This window comes from Bos mutus, chromosome 4 (assembly GCF_027580195.1).
Source record: "Bos mutus isolate GX-2022 chromosome 4, NWIPB_WYAK_1.1, whole genome shotgun sequence".
Classification (NCBI taxonomy): domain Eukaryota; kingdom Metazoa; phylum Chordata; class Mammalia; order Artiodactyla; family Bovidae; genus Bos; species Bos mutus.
The window spans coordinates 24,941,022-24,958,682 of record NC_091620.1 but is presented as its reverse complement, the minus strand read 5'-3'; the positions used below and the strand labels follow the sequence as shown (position 1 = coordinate 24,958,682).

The 17,661-nt window shown below is 43.3% G+C and overlaps 1 protein-coding gene across 5 annotated transcripts in view; it reads right to left on the bottom strand.

The window, feature by feature from the left end:
- CEP41 (centrosomal protein 41) overlaps positions 1 to 10,476 on the bottom strand; it is a 49,406-nt gene extending 38,930 nt beyond the window's left edge. For 3 of the 5 annotated variants that reach the window (XM_070369224.1, XM_005905284.2, XM_070369225.1), the window contains exon 1: positions 10,357 to 10,476. In XM_070369224.1, the coding sequence (XP_070225325.1) occupies positions 10,357 to 10,389 (33 nt within the window). In that variant the 5' untranslated portion in view covers positions 10,390 to 10,476. The remainder of the gene's footprint in view (positions 1 to 10,356) is intronic. The other 2 variants (XM_070369226.1, XM_070369227.1) reach the window with 2 other exon arrangements.
- Positions 10,477 to 17,661: the final 7,185 nt, after the last annotated feature.

Sequence of the window (17,661 nt, the reverse complement as noted above, 5' to 3'; positions counted from 1 at the left end):
TGGAAGGACTGATGTTGAAGCTGAAACTCAATACTTTGGCCACCTGATGTGAAGAGCTGCCTCATTTGAAAAGACCCTGATGCTGGGAGGGATTGGGGACAGGAGGAGAAGGGCACGACAGAGGATGAGATGGTTGGATGGCATCACCGACTCGATGGACATGGTTTGGGTAGACTCCGGGAGTTGGTGATGGACAGGGAGGCCTGGTGTGCTGCAGTTCATGGGGTTGCAAAGAGTCGGACACGACTGAGCGACTGAACTGAACTGAAAGGACCTTCCCGACTCAGGGATTGAACCTGTGTCTCTTGCATCTCCTGCAATGGCAGGCAGATTCTTTTCCACTGTGCCATCTGGCAAGCCCAAAGGACAGTGATACCATTCCCCCAAAAAAGGACTTAAGGAGGAAGCATATATTGGAAAACATCATGTATTCTGTTTGGGGCATTTTGAAAATGAGGTATCTGTGGGTTATCCAAAATGGAAGTGGCAAGCTGGATATCTAGGGGGTCTGCAGACCAAGAGAGATTTCTGAACTAGAAAAAACAAGATTTGGGGGTTGTCAGCATGCAGGCAGCAGGGGAAGCCATGGGAATGACAGAATCACCACTGGAGAATGTACAGGCTGAGGGGGAAAAATCCCCAACGTTTATGGTCAGGTGGAGAAAAGCACTGTGGGTGAAACTTGCAAGAGGCCACAAGAAAGTGGGTCATGAGAATTAAAGAGGAGTTTCAGGAAGAAGGGAATGGTCAACAGCGATTGATGCTGTCAAGTCAGAGAACAGGAGATCAAATATGAACAAGTGAACAAGAATGCAGGTCAAGGAAGAGAAAACAGAAAAGTGCATTTGGACTGAATGAACCAACAGTGGTTGATGACCCTGCTGGGTGCCGTTACGGTAAACTGACACCAAGAAAAGCGAAAAAGCAAGTTAAGTGTATGAGAAGGGAGCATAGTAGCCAGTTGGGTCTTTTTTTTTTTTTTTCCTTCAGAGTCGCTAAGGAGTAGTTTTTGTTGTCTGAAGGAAGGAGAGGTTCGAGGATGTTTATAAACAAATGGGCTGAATAAAAGGCTGAAAATGAGGCGAGAAGTTATGAAAACGAGGGAGTAGGAGAAGATGAGGCCCAGAGCCCAGGCGGAACGTGCAGCTTTGGAAATATATTTAAGACAATGAAATAAGGGGACTTGCCTGGTGGTCCAGTGGTTGAGACTGCGTGCTTTCAATGCAGGGGGGTGGGTTTGATCCCTGGTTGGGGGAAAAAGGATCCCACAGGCCCTGTGGTGCAGCCAATAAATAATGAAATAAGATAGGTGGTCATGATGAAGGTTCAACGGGAGGGAGGAGGGAGAAAGTTGAGAAAGTTCATGTTTGTGGTATTAGTACAGGCTCTTTGAAAGCAACCAAAAGTGTCAGAGGCCCTTTGAGGGCTTACATCTCTAGGGAGGGTCGAAAGAAAATACCCTCCCCATCTACCTGCCTAGATAGCAGGTAGTCAGCTATCTAGTTTAACTTCTAGTCAGCTTTCAAGACCCAGCACAAGCACATCTTCCAGGAAGATTCCTCCTCTGGGGAGTGCAGCCAGATAGAAATCTCTTCCCTGCCTAGACTGTCACAGCACTTTGTACCGTTTACACCCCTCACTGCCTGCACTGGGACAGAGGCTCTACCTCTGTACCTGGTACAGGGCCTTGCGCCAGCGTGAGAGGAGTTAAGTACTGCCAGATGCATGGAGGTGGTCCTGAGACCTGAGCCACATGCAGTGTGAGTGCTAGTGCCCTGTGGGCAGCACTGACATCAAGGGCTGGAGGAACCTGGAACAGAGAGAGCTCTCACACTGGGGGTGATACAGGAGACTGAATGGAAGAAATGGCACTGGAGCTGTGTTTCAAGGGTTGAACTTCTGTGGATAACAAAATGGGGAAAACGGATGGAAAAAGTATTCTAAGTGGAAGAAATTATAATAGCAAGGACACTTTTAAAAGCATGTTTGCATGAGTGCTAAGTCACTTCAGTCGTGTCTGATTCTTTGCTACCCTATGGACTGCAGCACGCCAGGCACCTCTGTCTATGGGATTCTCCAGGCAAGAATACTGGAGTGGGTTGCAATACCCTCCTCCAGGGGATCTTCCCAACACAGGGATCGAACCCGAGTCTCTTATGTTTCCTGCATTGGCAGGTGGGTTCTTTACCACTAGCACCACCTGGGAAGCCCCAAAAGCATGTTGAAAGAACAGCAAACTGTTCTATTTGCTGGAGAAGACCCAACGATAATAAAGGTAATTGCTGCTAACATTTACTGAGCACTTAACTGTGTTGTCAGGCACTCAGCTAAGCATTTCTCCCCATTCTCTCCTTTAATCCTCACAACCACCAATAAAGTAGATACTAGTGTTAGCCTCATTCTACATATTAGGAAATGGGAATAAAGAGGTGAAGTGACTTTCTGAGGTTAGCTGGTAAGAGTGATAGAACCTGGAATTAAACTGGACAGTCTGGCTCTAGAACTTGAAATCTTACTCTACTGCACAGCCTCATTCAGGCAGCGGTTCTGAATATGGGGTCCATGGATGGAACTTAGGAGGTCCATGAGTCCCATGAATCTGTATGTAAAAACTTCGAGTGTATGTGCATTTTTCTAGGGGAAGCGTCCTTGATTTTCACCAAATTTTCAAACGGGTCTATCACCAAATGGTTAAGAATCACAGGTATATAGAATCCTATGCCGTAAGGTTGGACATGGATACAGAAGCACCAGGTGGAAACCCCTGAATTTATAATAGCAAGGTCTGAGGGTCTGGACTAGCCCTGGAGATGATGGAAGATACCAGAAACACTGAAGTATGAGCCAGACAATCAAAGGAGTATTTTGGCAGATCACTATTACATGCAAGGTAAGACCATGTATTTGTGAACACATGGATGTTGGGGAAGAAGGGAAAAGAATGAGATGTCAACAGTGGGGTTTTTCTGCAGGAAAATCACTAAAAAAAATGAGGGAGATTGTCTGAATCACAGGTCACTCAAAAACGAATAAGCTTTTCTGACTTCCCACTTCTTTTCAAATGAAATTCACAAGGTTGTTCACATTAAAATGACAATGTATGATTTACAATTAAGGACTTAAAAAAAATTCCATTACATATTTTGTTCAGAATTTCTCTACTTATCTCATTTGCATAAAGAGAAAATCAATAAAATGAAGGCACTAGGTATCAATTTTAAAAGAGATTTTTTTTTTAATCGGAGTTTTAATCTGGTCCAATTCTGCTGATCTTAAACACCAGCCTGGACCCACGTTGCATGTGCAGCAGCCCTTACTCTGCCAGCAGCTACCACCTGTGGTAGACTGTATTTTTCAAGATGGCCACAACAGGATTTCCCAGCCCACTTACGCTGTGATGTTGACACTCCTCCCAATGAGGGGTGGGGACCTATGTTCTTTCCCCTTGAATTTGGGTGGGCATGTGACTGATGGAGGTGATGCCACAGGACTTCTGAGCTGGATCATAAAAGACAACACAGCTTTCACCTGGTTCTTCTGAGACACTTGTTCTTGGGACCCAGCTCACACCACAGGGAAGGCCAAGTCACATGGAAAAGGTCGTATGTAGGTGGCATGGCTGACAGCACCAGCTGAGGTCCCAGCAACAGACTATATCAGCAATCTGATGTGAAAAAAGCCTTCAGGATAACTTTAGACCCAGTTTCTGTCTGTCTGCAAAACCACATGAGAGAGCCCAAGTAATTGCCAAGTTGAACCTAGTCAACCTCTAGAACTTGACCAATAATAATGTCAAGTTATTACATCTCCTACACACTCTCTCTCTTCTGGGGGCTTTATGTCCTTACAATAGTATCCTTTTAATGAGGTTTTTACTGAGGTTTTGGAAGGGAGTGCATTTGTTCAATACACTGTCTTCACCCAGTAGGTCATGATCCTACCTTCTTCAGTTTGTTGTTGTTCTAAGCCACTAAATACTGAGAAAACTCATGACAAACCAACAGATAATTGGAACGCCATCTCACCCTTTTTACCTTCTAGCTAACTTCCTTGTTTTATTTATATTTTTTGGCTGTGCCATGCAGCATGTGGGATCTTAATTCCCTGACCAGGGATTGAACCTGTGCAGAATGCAGGAATGAACCTTGCAGTTGAAGTGCAGAATCTTAACCACTGGCCTGCCAGGGAAGTCCCTCTAGCTATGCTCCTTGTTGGTGGGGGGACCCTACACTAAGTAACTGCATCTTACTCTTCCATCCGTTGCAACGTGGCCACTGTCCACATCATTCTACTATGGTTCCTGGAGGAGCTAGCCAATGTCAGAGATCCCCTACTGCTAAATATAAGCTACTTTTCAGCCTCTAACTCACATGACCTTTCTGCACAGTGTTATATAGTCCCATCTTCTTCAGTTTTCACTTGACTTCAATAATGGCTCTCTCCTGATTCTCCAATGACTCATGGATCCTTCTCTTAGCCATTTAAACACTGTTTCCCTAGGATTCCATCTTCTTAATCTGTAAGTTCTCTGTGGGCCATTTAGCCTTAATTCTATTTACATGCTTCTAATTTCCAAATAGTGAACTCTAGCCTTGACTTCTTGGAGAAGGCAATGGCACCCCACTCCAGTACTCTTGCCTGGAAAATCCCATGGACGGAGGAGCCTGGTAGGCTGCAGTCCATGGGGTCGCTAAGAGTCAGACACGACTGAGTGACTTCACTTTCACTTTTCATATTCATGCACTGGAGACGGAAATGGTAACCCACTCCAGTATTCTTGCCTGGAGAATCCCAGGGACAGAGGAGCCTAGTGGGTTGCCATCTATGGGGTCGCACAGAGTTGGACACAACTGAAGTGACTTAGCAGCAGCAGCAGCAGCAGCAGCCTTGACTTCTCCCAGCTGAGATATATTCATTTACTCACTTAACAAATATTTAAAGAACAATTGTGTGCCAGGCAGTGGCACAGTACAGACAAGATCCCTATCATTTCTTGTAGATGTGCCAGAAATAGACAAGCAAAAAAAATAATTACAGATCATGACCTACTGGGTGAAGATAGCATATTAAACAAATGCACTTCCTTCCAAAACCTCAGTAAAAACCTCATTAAAAGGATATTATTTTAAGGACATAAAGCCCCCCAAAGAGAGAGCGAGTGTAGGAGAAATGATAACATGTGTTTTTAGAAGTCTAGGAAGCCCATCAACAAGTGAAAATTACTTGATATACTCAAGAAAATTGAAGGGAAAGCCAAGAAAAGTTCTTAAAAGGCCCAGAAATTGATAGCTCCAGGCACCTCCAGAAGTAAAAGGGCTGAAATAAGCAAAATTGGTTGAAATTTGAATAAGAAGCTAGTGGATCTTCAAAACCTTTTCATTCTGTGCCACTGGGTGACTGCCCTTCCCTCACCACAGCAGCTATCCATAGAGTTATTTCTTGAAAAGGGTTTTTGGACTTGGGGCGGGATGGTTTCCAGACATAGGGAAAGGCTATCATTACTGAAAATAGGGATATTAAGTGACTGGTGCATACTCATGTTGAAATTTAGCCCCTAACTTTAATTTCTCCAGCAACTCAACTAGGCTTCTACTCTCAGGCTTCCCTGGTAGCTCAGATGGTAAAGAATCTGTCTGCAATAGAGGAAAACCGGGTTCAATCCCTGGGTTGGGAAGATCTCCTGGAAAAGAGAATGGCTACCCACTCCAGTATTCTTGCCTGTAGAATTCCATGGAGAGAGGAGCCTGGAGGGCTACAGTCCATGGGGCTGCAAAGAGTCGGACACAGCTGAACAACATTAAGTGTACAAAAGAATTGTCTTAAAAAATGTATATATGTTAATTAAAAAATACTTTTTTGCTAAAATATGCTAACCATCATCTGAGCTTTAAGCAAGTTGTAGTAGTAACTCAAAGATCACAGAACATCATAACAAACATTAATAAACAGTTTGAAATAATTGTGATAATTACCAAAATGTGACACGGAGACATGAAGTGAGCAAACGCTGTTGGGAAAATGATGCCAAAAGACTTGCTTGATACAGAATTGCACAAACCTTCAATTTCTGAAAATGCAGTATCTGCTAAATGCAATAAAACAAAATACGCCTGTACGAATACACATAGTAGCATCATTCATAATAGTCCGAAAATGGAAACAACGAAAGTGTCCATCAATAAAAGAATGCATGAAAAAAAATGTGGCATATCCATGCAAAGGAATATTACTTAGTAATAAAAAGAAATTAAATATCAAAGCATAATACAACATGCATGAGCTTTTAAAACATTATGAAAGATGCTAGTCACATAAGACATTTTGCATAATTCAATTTACATGAAACGTAGAGAACAGGCAAATCCACAGAGACAGAAACAGACAGGAGAGGATTAAGGAGTGATAGCTAGAGGTACGAAGAAGGCAATGGCACCCCACTCCAGTACTCTTGCCTGGAAAATCCCATGGATGGAGGAGCCTGGAAGGCTGCAGTCCATGGGGTCACCAAGAGCCGGACACGACTGAGAGACTTCACTTTCCCTTTTCACTTTCATGCATTGGAGAAGGAAATGGCAACCCACTCCAGTGTTCTTGCCTGGAGAATCCCAGGGACGGGGGAGCCTGGTGGGCTGCTGTCTATGGGGTCGTACTGAAGTGACTTAGCAGCAGCAGCAGCAGCTAGAGGTTACAAAATTTATTTTGGGGGTGATGAAAATGCTCTGAAATTGGTTTCTGTGATGACTGCACAACTCTGTGCAGATACTGTTGTTGTTTAGTTGCTAAGTTGTGTCCAACTTTTTCCGACCCTATGCACTGTAGCCCGCCAAGCTCCTCTGTCCATGGGATTTCCCAGGCAAGAAAACTGGAGAGGGTTGCCAATTCCTACTTCAGGGTATCTTCCTTACCCAGGGATTAAACCTGCATCTCCTGCATTGGCAGGTGACTTCTTTACCACTCAGCCATCTGGGAAGCCCCAGTATCAGTTAGGAAAATGCAAATTAAGACCTGTCCGACTCTTTGCGACCCCATGGACTGTAGCCTACCAGGTTCCTCCGTCCAATGGATTTTCCAGGCAATAATATTGGAGTGGGTTGCCATTTCCTTCTCCAGGAGATCTTCCCGACCCAGGGATTGAAGCCGGGTCTCCTGCATTGTAGGCAGACGCCTTACTGTCTAAGCCACCAGGGAAGTCATCACTACACACCTATTAAAACAACTAAAATAAAAAATGCTTCTAATACTCAATGTTGCCAAGAATGTAAAAACACTGGATTTCTCAAACACTAGGGCTGGAAATGCAAAATGCTACACCCGCTCTGGAAAACTGGTTTGGCAGTTTCTTAAAAAACTTAACAGATGGGACTTTCCGGTGCTTCAGTGGCTAAGACTGTGCTCCCAATGCAGGGTTTAATCCTTGGTCAGGGAACTAGATTCCACATACTGCAACTAGGAGTTTGAATGCCGAAACTAAAAGATCCTGCATTCCACATGCCGCAACGAAGACCTTGCACAGCCATATAAATATTTTAAAAAGAAACACACCTAAATATAAGCTTACCATACCACCCAGCAACTGCACTCTTGAGCATCTATCCCAGAGAAATGAAAAGTAACATCCACACAAAGAACTGTACCCCAAAGTTCATATCTCTGTTCTGTTTGTTGCCCAAACAGAAAACAACCAAAATATCCTACAATAGTTTAATGGTTAAACAAACTGGTATACATCCACAGAATACTAATCAGCAATAAAAACGAATGAACTATTGCTACAGGCAACAACATGAATGTGTCTTAATAGTACTATTTTGAGTGAAAAAAGCGAGTCTTAAAAGGTCACAAACTGTACGATTTCCATTTACGTAACATTTTCAAAATTACAGAAATAAGAGGCCACATTAATGGTTGCCAGGGGTTAGGATGGTGAGGAGGAAAGTGGGTGTGACTAGCAATGAGTAGCTTGAGGGAGAGATTTGTGGCGATGGAATAGTTCTCTACCTTGATTGTAAATCAACACTCATGCAAATCTTGATTATATTAAATCTACACATGTGATAAAATAGCTCCAAACTACACACATATTGTACAAATGTCAAATTTCTGCTTTTCATATTGTACTATATTTACATAAAATATAATCATTGAGGGAAACTGGGTATAGGGTACATGGGGTCACTTTGTACTATTTTGGAAACTTCCTGTGAATTTATTTAAAAATAAAGGTTTTTTTAAAAGGACATTAGAGCTCAAATCAGAGTTCTTAAGAATTAACAACATGATGGCAGAAATTAAAAACTCAATAGAAAGACTGGAGGATAAAGTTACATCTTCCAAAGAGAACAAGAAAACAAAGCTGTAGAAAATAGGAGATAAAATTTAAGAAAATTAGGGAACCAGTCATATAGAAGCAATATCAGAATAATGAATTCAAGAGAGGATGGAGAAAATGGAGGACGTGAGTCAACAATTTTTAAAAATGTTTACAGAATAGAAAGACATGAGTTTCTGGTGTCTCTCCCCCAAAAAAGTGAGAACAAACACTATCAAGAAATATCTTTGTGAAACATCATAACGCTGGTCACAAAGAGAAGATTCTATGAGCTTCCAGAAAGGAACACTCAAGTGGCATACAAAGGAACAGAATGGTTTTGAACATCTCCACAACAAAAAGTGAATGCTTATTAGACAACAATGCAATGTTTCCAATAGACTGATGATTTCTAACCAAGAATTCCATACCTAACTAAGCTCTCAGGCAAATAAACATGAAGGTAAAATAAAATTTTTAGATATGCCTAATGTTGTAGACATAAATTTAAAATATTTATTTCTTATGCAATCTTTCTTAAGAAAACAACTGGCAGTTGTGCTCCATGAAAACAAGAGAGTAAGCTGAACATCTTTATCCAGGACACAAACATGCAACCATAGAGGGCATCCCTGTTCCTCTACCCCTACACTCGTAAGACTATTCATCCTCTTTCTCCCATATTTCTGATCTCATTAATGGCATCAGCACTAATGAGTAGCCCAAGCTCAAAGTCATCCATCACATTCTCATTTCTCAGAGTTAATCATTAAGTCAAGATTATTTTATCCCCTAAGTATTTCTCTCTGACCCTAGTTCCACAGCCTTACTTGAGCTCTGTATCATAACAACCACCTAACCCCAATCTCCCTAGCCCCAGTCCTAGCCCCCTCAAATCCATTGTCTGCAGTGTGATTACAACTACCACCTAAAACACGCAACTGATCATGGCACTGGGCTGCTTAAAACCCCAAAGCTTCTCAAATTCTGACCAGCAGTCAGCAGGCCTTGGTCAAAGTGTTACTCTTCACACCAACCTCCCCTACATCCATGGTAGACATTACAATGGATCATGGCACTCCCCTGCAGAGCCTAAATTCAACCTTTCTCAACAAAGGTGCAACTTTCTCAACAAAACTCATAGACATCCATCATGAGATCAAACAAGCTGCAACTCCAGTTTGTTACACTGGCAAGGCACAGAGGCCCTGCCTCTCTACGAGGTGCTGTCTACCTGAGCGTTTCACATCTCCTTAACTTGGCTCCGGCGGTCCTCTCTGCCTGGGATGTTTCTTCATCTGCCTAGTAATTTGAGACTTCGGATCATCTCCAGGCTACTTCTCTCATTCCCTCAGGTGAGCCCTAGCTTTCTTCTCTGCTCTCCTAACATCTATTCTCCAAACACATTGAACTCAAATTGTTTATGTCTTCCTCACTAGACTTAATAAACAGGCCTTGTCTGATTCTCTTTGTATTTCTAGCACCCCCTGCACAGTAGGAATCCGATAAACATTTGTTGCCGTGAAATGACCCCATATGCAGAGGGCAACTGAGTGTGAAACTGCCAAGTAAGTAAAAGGTCTTAATCGAGGAGGAGGTAAAATTTATGTCATATTTTGCGTCCTTTCCGATTAGCTTAGTCTACTTATTCCTGCTCTTTCTGTATCCCCATAATCAGAAATGATGGTTCCTTTGATTTGGTTCCTTTAGTGTTTTGGGCTTCATCCTGATGTTACTTATTTTTTAGCTGCCATTCTTAGACTGTAAGCCCTCTGAGGGAAAGGATTGTGTCTTCATGCACTTCGCTTCTTTTGGCGACAAACACAATGAGCCTGTGCGGGATGGTGGCCTGTGGGCCGCAGGATAAGGGTCAGGCATTTCATTCCCCCTAGACCGGCCCCACCTCCCTCCCCCTCCAGACCCCTCCTCACACCGCCGCTTCCCGCCTTCCGGACGGCGGAAGTCGCTGACTACTCTTCCCCGCCCACGTGGAGCCTTTTCCGGTGCGCCCGCCCCCTCCGATTCTCCGATCCGGACCTGGCCCTCACCTCAGGATTCCCAATGTGCCTCCGGACAGACATATTTGCTCCAACCGACCACGCCCGGGGTTCTAGCCTCACCGGTAGCCTCTAACCCTAGCTTCCTACCCCCACAACCCCCGCTCAGCCGCCTCCCTACAACCTCTTCTCCGATTGGCCTGCTTTCCCCTGCCAGCCAATGGATGCCCTGTTTACTCTCTCATTGCAGGGTCAAGGGAGAGAGAGACGCTGCTCAATGGTTGCCAAGGGCAACGCGGGACGCCGGCTGGCGAGGCTCTTTGTGCTCTCGCCTGGGCCTGCAGACTCCAGCCTCCGCGCGGGATGAGGGACGCGGGGGGAGGGGAAGCTGCAGACAGCGCGTGGGCGGCTGCGGAGAGTCGAGGGGGGAGGGGCTCGAAAGCGTGGAAAAAGCAAGTGTTTCTAGCTAAGGTGGAAGCACAAACACCGCGCAGGGCCGCCCCCCTTTAGGGCTCTTTTAGCCAAACATCTGGATACTTCTTCCACAATAAAGGATAGTTATGGGACATGGTTGTTCAGCAGGGATGAGAATCTGTAGTTTATTTTCAGGTTAAGTTAATATGCAAATTGTGCAAAATATCATGTGGAAATACAGGCATTATTGTTGCTTTAAAAGCTTTTAACTAGCAACAGAACGGCAGCCTTAATTGCAAAGCACACACATCATTCTGTGAGTCTTCATTCATTTAACAAATATTTAATAAGCACCTTATGAGAAAAGCTGCAGAAGGTTTTGTGGAGGATGGGAGGATGACTAAGACCCAGTCCCGTTGTCATGGAAACCATTGTGACTCCTGCCATCAGCCACCACCTGTTCTTATTCCAGATCTGAAAATTAAGTCCTAGCACCTTTACAAAACAATCACACACACAGTTTGACTTGGCTCCAAAATGTCCCACCAAATCCATCAAAATTATTATTTCCTTTTACACGGGGGGAACAAACACAGTAACCCTTTGTCCTTTGCTTTAAGTTGTTTTTCCAGGAATGGAGAAAGGTTACCCTGAACTGTTCATACTGGCTAGCTCTCTGCTTGTGAATAATAGCATACATCTGAGCTGTTTCAGGGTCTGGGCAGATGACCCATTCAACAACATGGTGTGACATGCCCTTGTCCTTTCAGACTCCTTAGCAACCCACCCTTCCAGTCAAATCTTGAGTCGTATTGTCACTCAGAGCTGCTTGATCTCCAAGATCTTAAACTGGCCACAGCTGTCTTCTTGCACGTTCATGCCTCCTGAGTTTTAACTTCCTTGTTATCTCAAATCCTTCCACTATTTGCAATTACCAGTTTTTCTCCCCTCCACTAAAATAAGGAAGAGTTTAGAGACTCCATTGGAGGTGGGAGTATATTTAGAAGCTTTTGCATAGCAAGCAGAGGCTTCTGGACACATTACAACTTAGATGTTTACCTGGTGCAGTGGGGGTGGTGTGGTGATAAGACATTATGGGTAGAATAAACAGGAGAAGGGAAAGCAGAGAGGGAAATAATAAGGGACTAAACTACGGGGTTGTGAGAAAGAGGAAACGAGATTTAAAGACATGAGAAGAGGTAAGGAGTGCAAGAGATAGGAAGGAATCAAGGATGGTTATCATTTTTATACCTTGGAGACTGAATGGATAATAGTGATAATGCATTAATCAAGTTAAAGTACAACGGATGTCAAGAAATCAAAAGAACAGAAAGTACAAGACCCAGTAGCTCATCCAAGTTGGAAGCTCAACTTCCATTTATCAGTGTTTGGACTCACTTCTCTGTATGGTTGGCTCCCCTGTGTTGCAGAGGGAATGGGAATATCAGGTTTCTTTGCCTCAGCAGTCGTGGTTGTCAAATTCGGGCTGCATATAAAGCAATCAGAGATATTACAGAAATGTGGCTTCTCAGGTCCAATTGTCAGAGATGCTGACTCTTTGTGTCTGGGGTAGAAATGTAGGAATCTGTAATTTAAATGTGTCTTCCCCCACTCCCACCCCTGAGTCTGATGCACAGGGTCCAAGGGCCACACCTTGAGAGACTAAAAGAGCCTCCTATTAATATTTCCTTCCATTTTGCCTCAGTGGAATTTTTGGAAAGGTTAAAGCTATAAATCAAAAGTTTTTAACATCATGAGTTTCTCTTTAGGATTTCTTTTGGGTCCTGCTATAGCAAAACTGCTTCAAAATTAAAGCAAGGTGCTATCTGCAATATGAAAAGTAGGTAAATCACACAACATAGTAATTCATAGAAGAAAAGCATTTGATAAACTGTGAAGAAATATCCAACTAGTAGGGAAAGAAATAAAAAATAAAACAATTAGATCTCGTTTTTTGACTAACAAATAGAAAAAGTTTTGTTTTCTCTTCTTTTAATGATAAATGCTAAGTGTTGGCTAACAATTTGTGAGACAAGCGTGCTCGTACATTGTGAGTGTGAATACAAAGAAGTGAAAAGTAATTCAAGAGTGGGTATCAAAAAAGCCCTCTAATTTTAATATGCTGAGAATTCTTCCTGAGGAAATAATCAGAGAGCTGCACAAACATTACACCCACAAATGTTCACTGGAATCTTATTTTAAATGATGAAAAACTGAAACAACCTAATTGATCATTAGTTTAAAAATGATTAAAATAAATAATGGCATATCCATAATGAGTAATATTATGGAACCATTAAAAAATATGTTTCAGGGAATAATGAAGGCAATGGAGAACTAACTGTTCCTGACAGAGGAAATGGAAAGAGCTGGAAACAATTTTTTAGTTAATAGACTCCTGATTTGTGTGGAGAAAAACATAGGTATTCCCATATACAAAAAAATCTGAGCAAAAAATATTTAAAATGTAAACCATCTCTAGATTATGGAATACAGTTATTTATTTTATTCTTTACACTTTGTGCATTTTGCAAATCTGCTTCAGGGACTGTGAATTAATTTTATATCTTAATAAAAACCATTCTCTCCATAAGAAGCAAAAAACTTAATTCTGACTTCGGCCTGAAAATTGTCTCTGGTCTTTGTCTGGGCCAATTTAGAGCTGAACTGAATTCTACGCAATTCTGCTCTCTGAAGAGCTATAGCTCTCCCGTTCTTGGCAGTAAAAGACTCTCTAGGCACTTGAGTAAGATCCTTGCAATCAGAGTCATGATTGCTAAGAGGTTCAAGCTTTGTTTGTAAGAGAAGAAGTTCTGATTCTTTTCTTTAAAAGTTCCTACTTTCACTGATTAACTTATTTTTCATGAAGTTAGAAGTGCTCTTGTGAACTTCCATTTGTTGGATGTCTTCTTTTTAACCCTGTATATGTTCCAAAAAGCTTTTGGTCTCTACAGAGTCAATGTGAACCCCAGGTAGGTAAGTGTTGCTGGTTTAGGGCTACTTACTGTCTTAGGCACTCCTGTGCTTGGTCAGTCCCCTCCACCCAGCCTCCTCTCCCCAACAACTAGATGGGTATTTGCGTATCAAGCAGACTGGCCCTCTCTGAGCTAAAACCTTCTGGACCCCTTTATGCCAAATCCATCCTCTCCTTCAGTCTCATGCCATTAGCTCTCCATCTCCAGCTCTCAGCCCAGTTTCCTGCTCAGAGCCCAGCATCCTCCCCTCAGACCTGTCTCATGACAATGTTTCTGGGATCTGGGCCTTGGCTCCCTTCCTTGGCTTCATTTACCTTCATTCCCTAAATGATGTGCACTTCCAGATGTTAAGGAACTAATTCTCTCCAATCCAGTCCAGTCCTGGGTTCCTTCCCTGAGCCCCCAGAAATGAAACTATCCCTGAGGCAGTGAACCATCCATCCATTGGCCGCCCCCACGCCCATCCACCGGGCCCCCCCCACCCCCACCCCCGGAATGAGGTCTCTACAGTTCTGGTAACAGTTTGATGTCGTTCTTACCTGGTGGTGGAATGTACCGAGGAAGGAGCACATTAACCATTGATTGAATAGCTGACCCTTGCCCTTCTCCAGCTTACGACACAGTTAAATTGCTTTATCTGGGCCCAAAGACCTCCAGCATCCATGCAGCCCCTTCCACGGGAGTAATTCCTACCTCCCAGAATTTCTTTGGCTACATTGCTCACTGGCGAAACAAAAAAATTGGCATGCTGGTTCCTTACCTGATCGGATTGGCATTCCCACGTGTACAGTTTTGCAGCCACTTCTGAGAGCCACATGAGTCTCTTACACTATATACTACACTATAGCATTTCCTCCCAGGGAGATCCAAGACCTTCTTTACTACTTGTGAGCCTAGCACATTTAGTTGTCATATGTCATGTTTTGCTTCTGGGATTTGCATAGAACAATGCTTTGCCATGGAACCAGTTCCAAGTGGACTCTGAGCAGCCAACATGGGTCTCAGAATGGTCTGCCCCAAGGTGATAGAGGAGAAGTCAGTGTTCGGAGTTAACTGTGTCACTCTGGGCACAATGGTCAGCTGGAGAGCTTGTGCCCCATAAAAATCCAGTAAAAGTGGCTCAAGTGTGTCATATGGTCCCATTTCTCAAAATAATCTAGAAACCTGGATTCTCATGTGAAATCTACAGGCCACTAATTCACAACCCCTGTGCTAGACTCTGTAAATATAATTCCTGTGCTTCTTGGTTTTTAAATAATCAAGATCATACCCAAGGTAAAAACAAACAAACATTGGTGGAAGCCCTGCTTCTATTTAGGATGGAGGAAGCAGCAAAGGACATCACTCACATCTTAACAATAAGAAAAAAATGAATAATCTACAAAATCATGTTTTCTTAAATCCTTCAGAGTGCTGAGATCACAAGGTAGCCAAATAACCAAATTTCAAGAAGTGACAAGTTGTACTGAGGAGAGGAGGGACACACAGACTGCTTTATGTTTGGCAGACCACCGGAGAAAAGGTGATGGCCATAGAAGTGGGCAAGAAAAAATCAGCTACAATCTTCACTAATTCCTAAAGGCTGAGTTTAGCCTAGCAGATCAGTGTAGAATAACCGGGAGCCTGTGTTTGTTAATTTTATGCATCAATTTGACTAGGCGTGATACCCAGATATTTGGCCAAACACTATTCCGGATGTTTCTGAAGAGGTTTTGTTTTGTTTTTTAATTTACATAGCATTTAAATCAATAGGCTTTGAATAAAGCAGATTGCCCTTTATATGTGGATGGGCCATATCCAATCAGTTGAAGATCTTAAAAGACTGAGGTCCCTGGAGGAAATGGGAATTCTGTCAGCAGACAGCTTTTAGATGTGAGGTATAGAATCAGCTCTCCTCTGGGGCTTTTGCCTGCCAGCCTACCCTACAGATTTTGGACTTGCCAGCTTCCATAATTGTGACAGCCTCCATGTATATCTGAGAGAGAGAAAATAAATCTTATTTATATTTAAATATATAAATATACATTTGTATCTATATGTATTTATACTGACTTTGTTTCTCTGGAGAACCCTGACTAGCACAGAGTCCCAGACACAAGGAGAGTTTCTGTTCACTTGCAAAATCTTCTCCATGGGTGGTTAATAGGTGCTCCTGAGGAAGACTGGGGGCAGGACAGGAGATCAGAGGGAGCCCCCTTGGAGGTATAGGTTTGTAGAGGTAACTGGCTGCTGCTGGGAATAGGCACAAACCACCACCAGGGTCCATGTCATCTGACCCTTCTTTATTAAAGCAAAAAAGCTTTAAGCCACAGGAGGAGAGGCAGTAGACCCTCCTGCCCCCAGGGTCACCAGGAGAGAGGTTGAAGCAAAGACCATCTGCAGATGGGGGATGGCAGGAAATCATTTCTCACTCACAGGAGCTGAGTGGACATCTATTGTTTCAGGAGGAAGTATAGAAGCAGAAGCTGTTTGTTCCTGGGGCAGTGCAGGGAGGGTGAGAGAAATCATGGAAACCACGGGTCCAAGAACCTACACCAACGTAAAACAGAGGTAGACAACCACTGGGAGAGAAACACATGCTTCTCTCCTGGTCAAACCCCACCAAAGACACAAGGCAGAGCTTGGCTATCATTGGAGATGTGGGGAAGGAGGGTAGGAACATTAAGAAGGTCCCGCTCCCCAGGCGCAGATGCATAGGCCTTATCTGAGACTGGACCAGGAGAATCAGGGACCACCACCTGCTTCCAGCACGGTCTGGTAACAAGCAGCCTGTTGCTGAGGTGGAGACAAGACTGTGAGAGAAAATCCTCCAGCAATCCTTACTCCATACTAAGCACAAGGCAATGGCACTTGCTGCTACACCGAGGGTAATGATAGTGACAACTAAATCAAACCAGCTCAACTACTGCCTGGGAGAAGGCACTGGTGACACACTCCAGTACTCTTGCCTGGAAAGTCCCATGGACAGAAGAGCCTGGTAGACTGCAGTCCATGGGGTCGCTAAGAGTCGGACACGACTGACGTGACTTAGCAGCAGCAGCAGCAACTGCTGCCTACATCAACTCAGTTCAGTTCAGTCTCTCAGTCGTGTCCGACTCTTTGCGACCCCATGAACCGCAGCACGCCAGGCCTCCCTGTCCGTCACCAACTCCCAGAGTCCACCCAAACCCATGTCCATTGAGTCGGTGATGCCATCCAACCATCTTATCCTCTGTCGTCCCCTTCTCCTCCTAACCTCAATCTTTCCCAGCTCAACTCAAGCCCCATAATAATTGCCTAACAGAAGAAACATGACTCTTTCCAGGCATAAACACTATTTGCCTCCATCTCTATTGGCTTCTGCACATAATGTCCAGCATTTGATAACAAATTATGACAATACAAAAAGGGAAAAATGAGAGCAAGAGGGGAAGCCTTATCATCAAGAGATAAAGCTATCAACAGAACCAGATCTCAGCAATAAGGGCCTATCAGATAGAAACTTCTAAATGTCTACGACTAATACATTAAAGATCTAGTGCAAAAGGCAGAAAACATGAATGAACATATGGGAAATTTTGTAGCTAGATGGAAACTCTAAAAAGTAAATGTGAGAGATAAAAAATACAATAGCAAAGATCAAGAATTCTTGTAATAGAATCATCAGCAGACTAGATAACTGGAAGACAGTACATTAGAAATTATCCAAAGTGAAACACAAGGAGAAAAAAGTGGGGGAAGAGGGCACAAAAGTGAGAATTTTAAAACTGTAGGACAGGAAATTCCCTGGCGTCCAGTGATTAGGACTTGATGCTTTCACTGCGAGTGCCTGGGTTCAGTCCCTGGTCAGGAAACTAATCCCACAAAAAATGGCCAAAATGGCCAAAAAAAAAAAAGAAAAAACTGTGAAACTGTGGGACAATATCAAGGAGAAGGTAGAGAATGGGGCAATAGAAATATTTAAAGATATAATGAATTTTCCAAATTT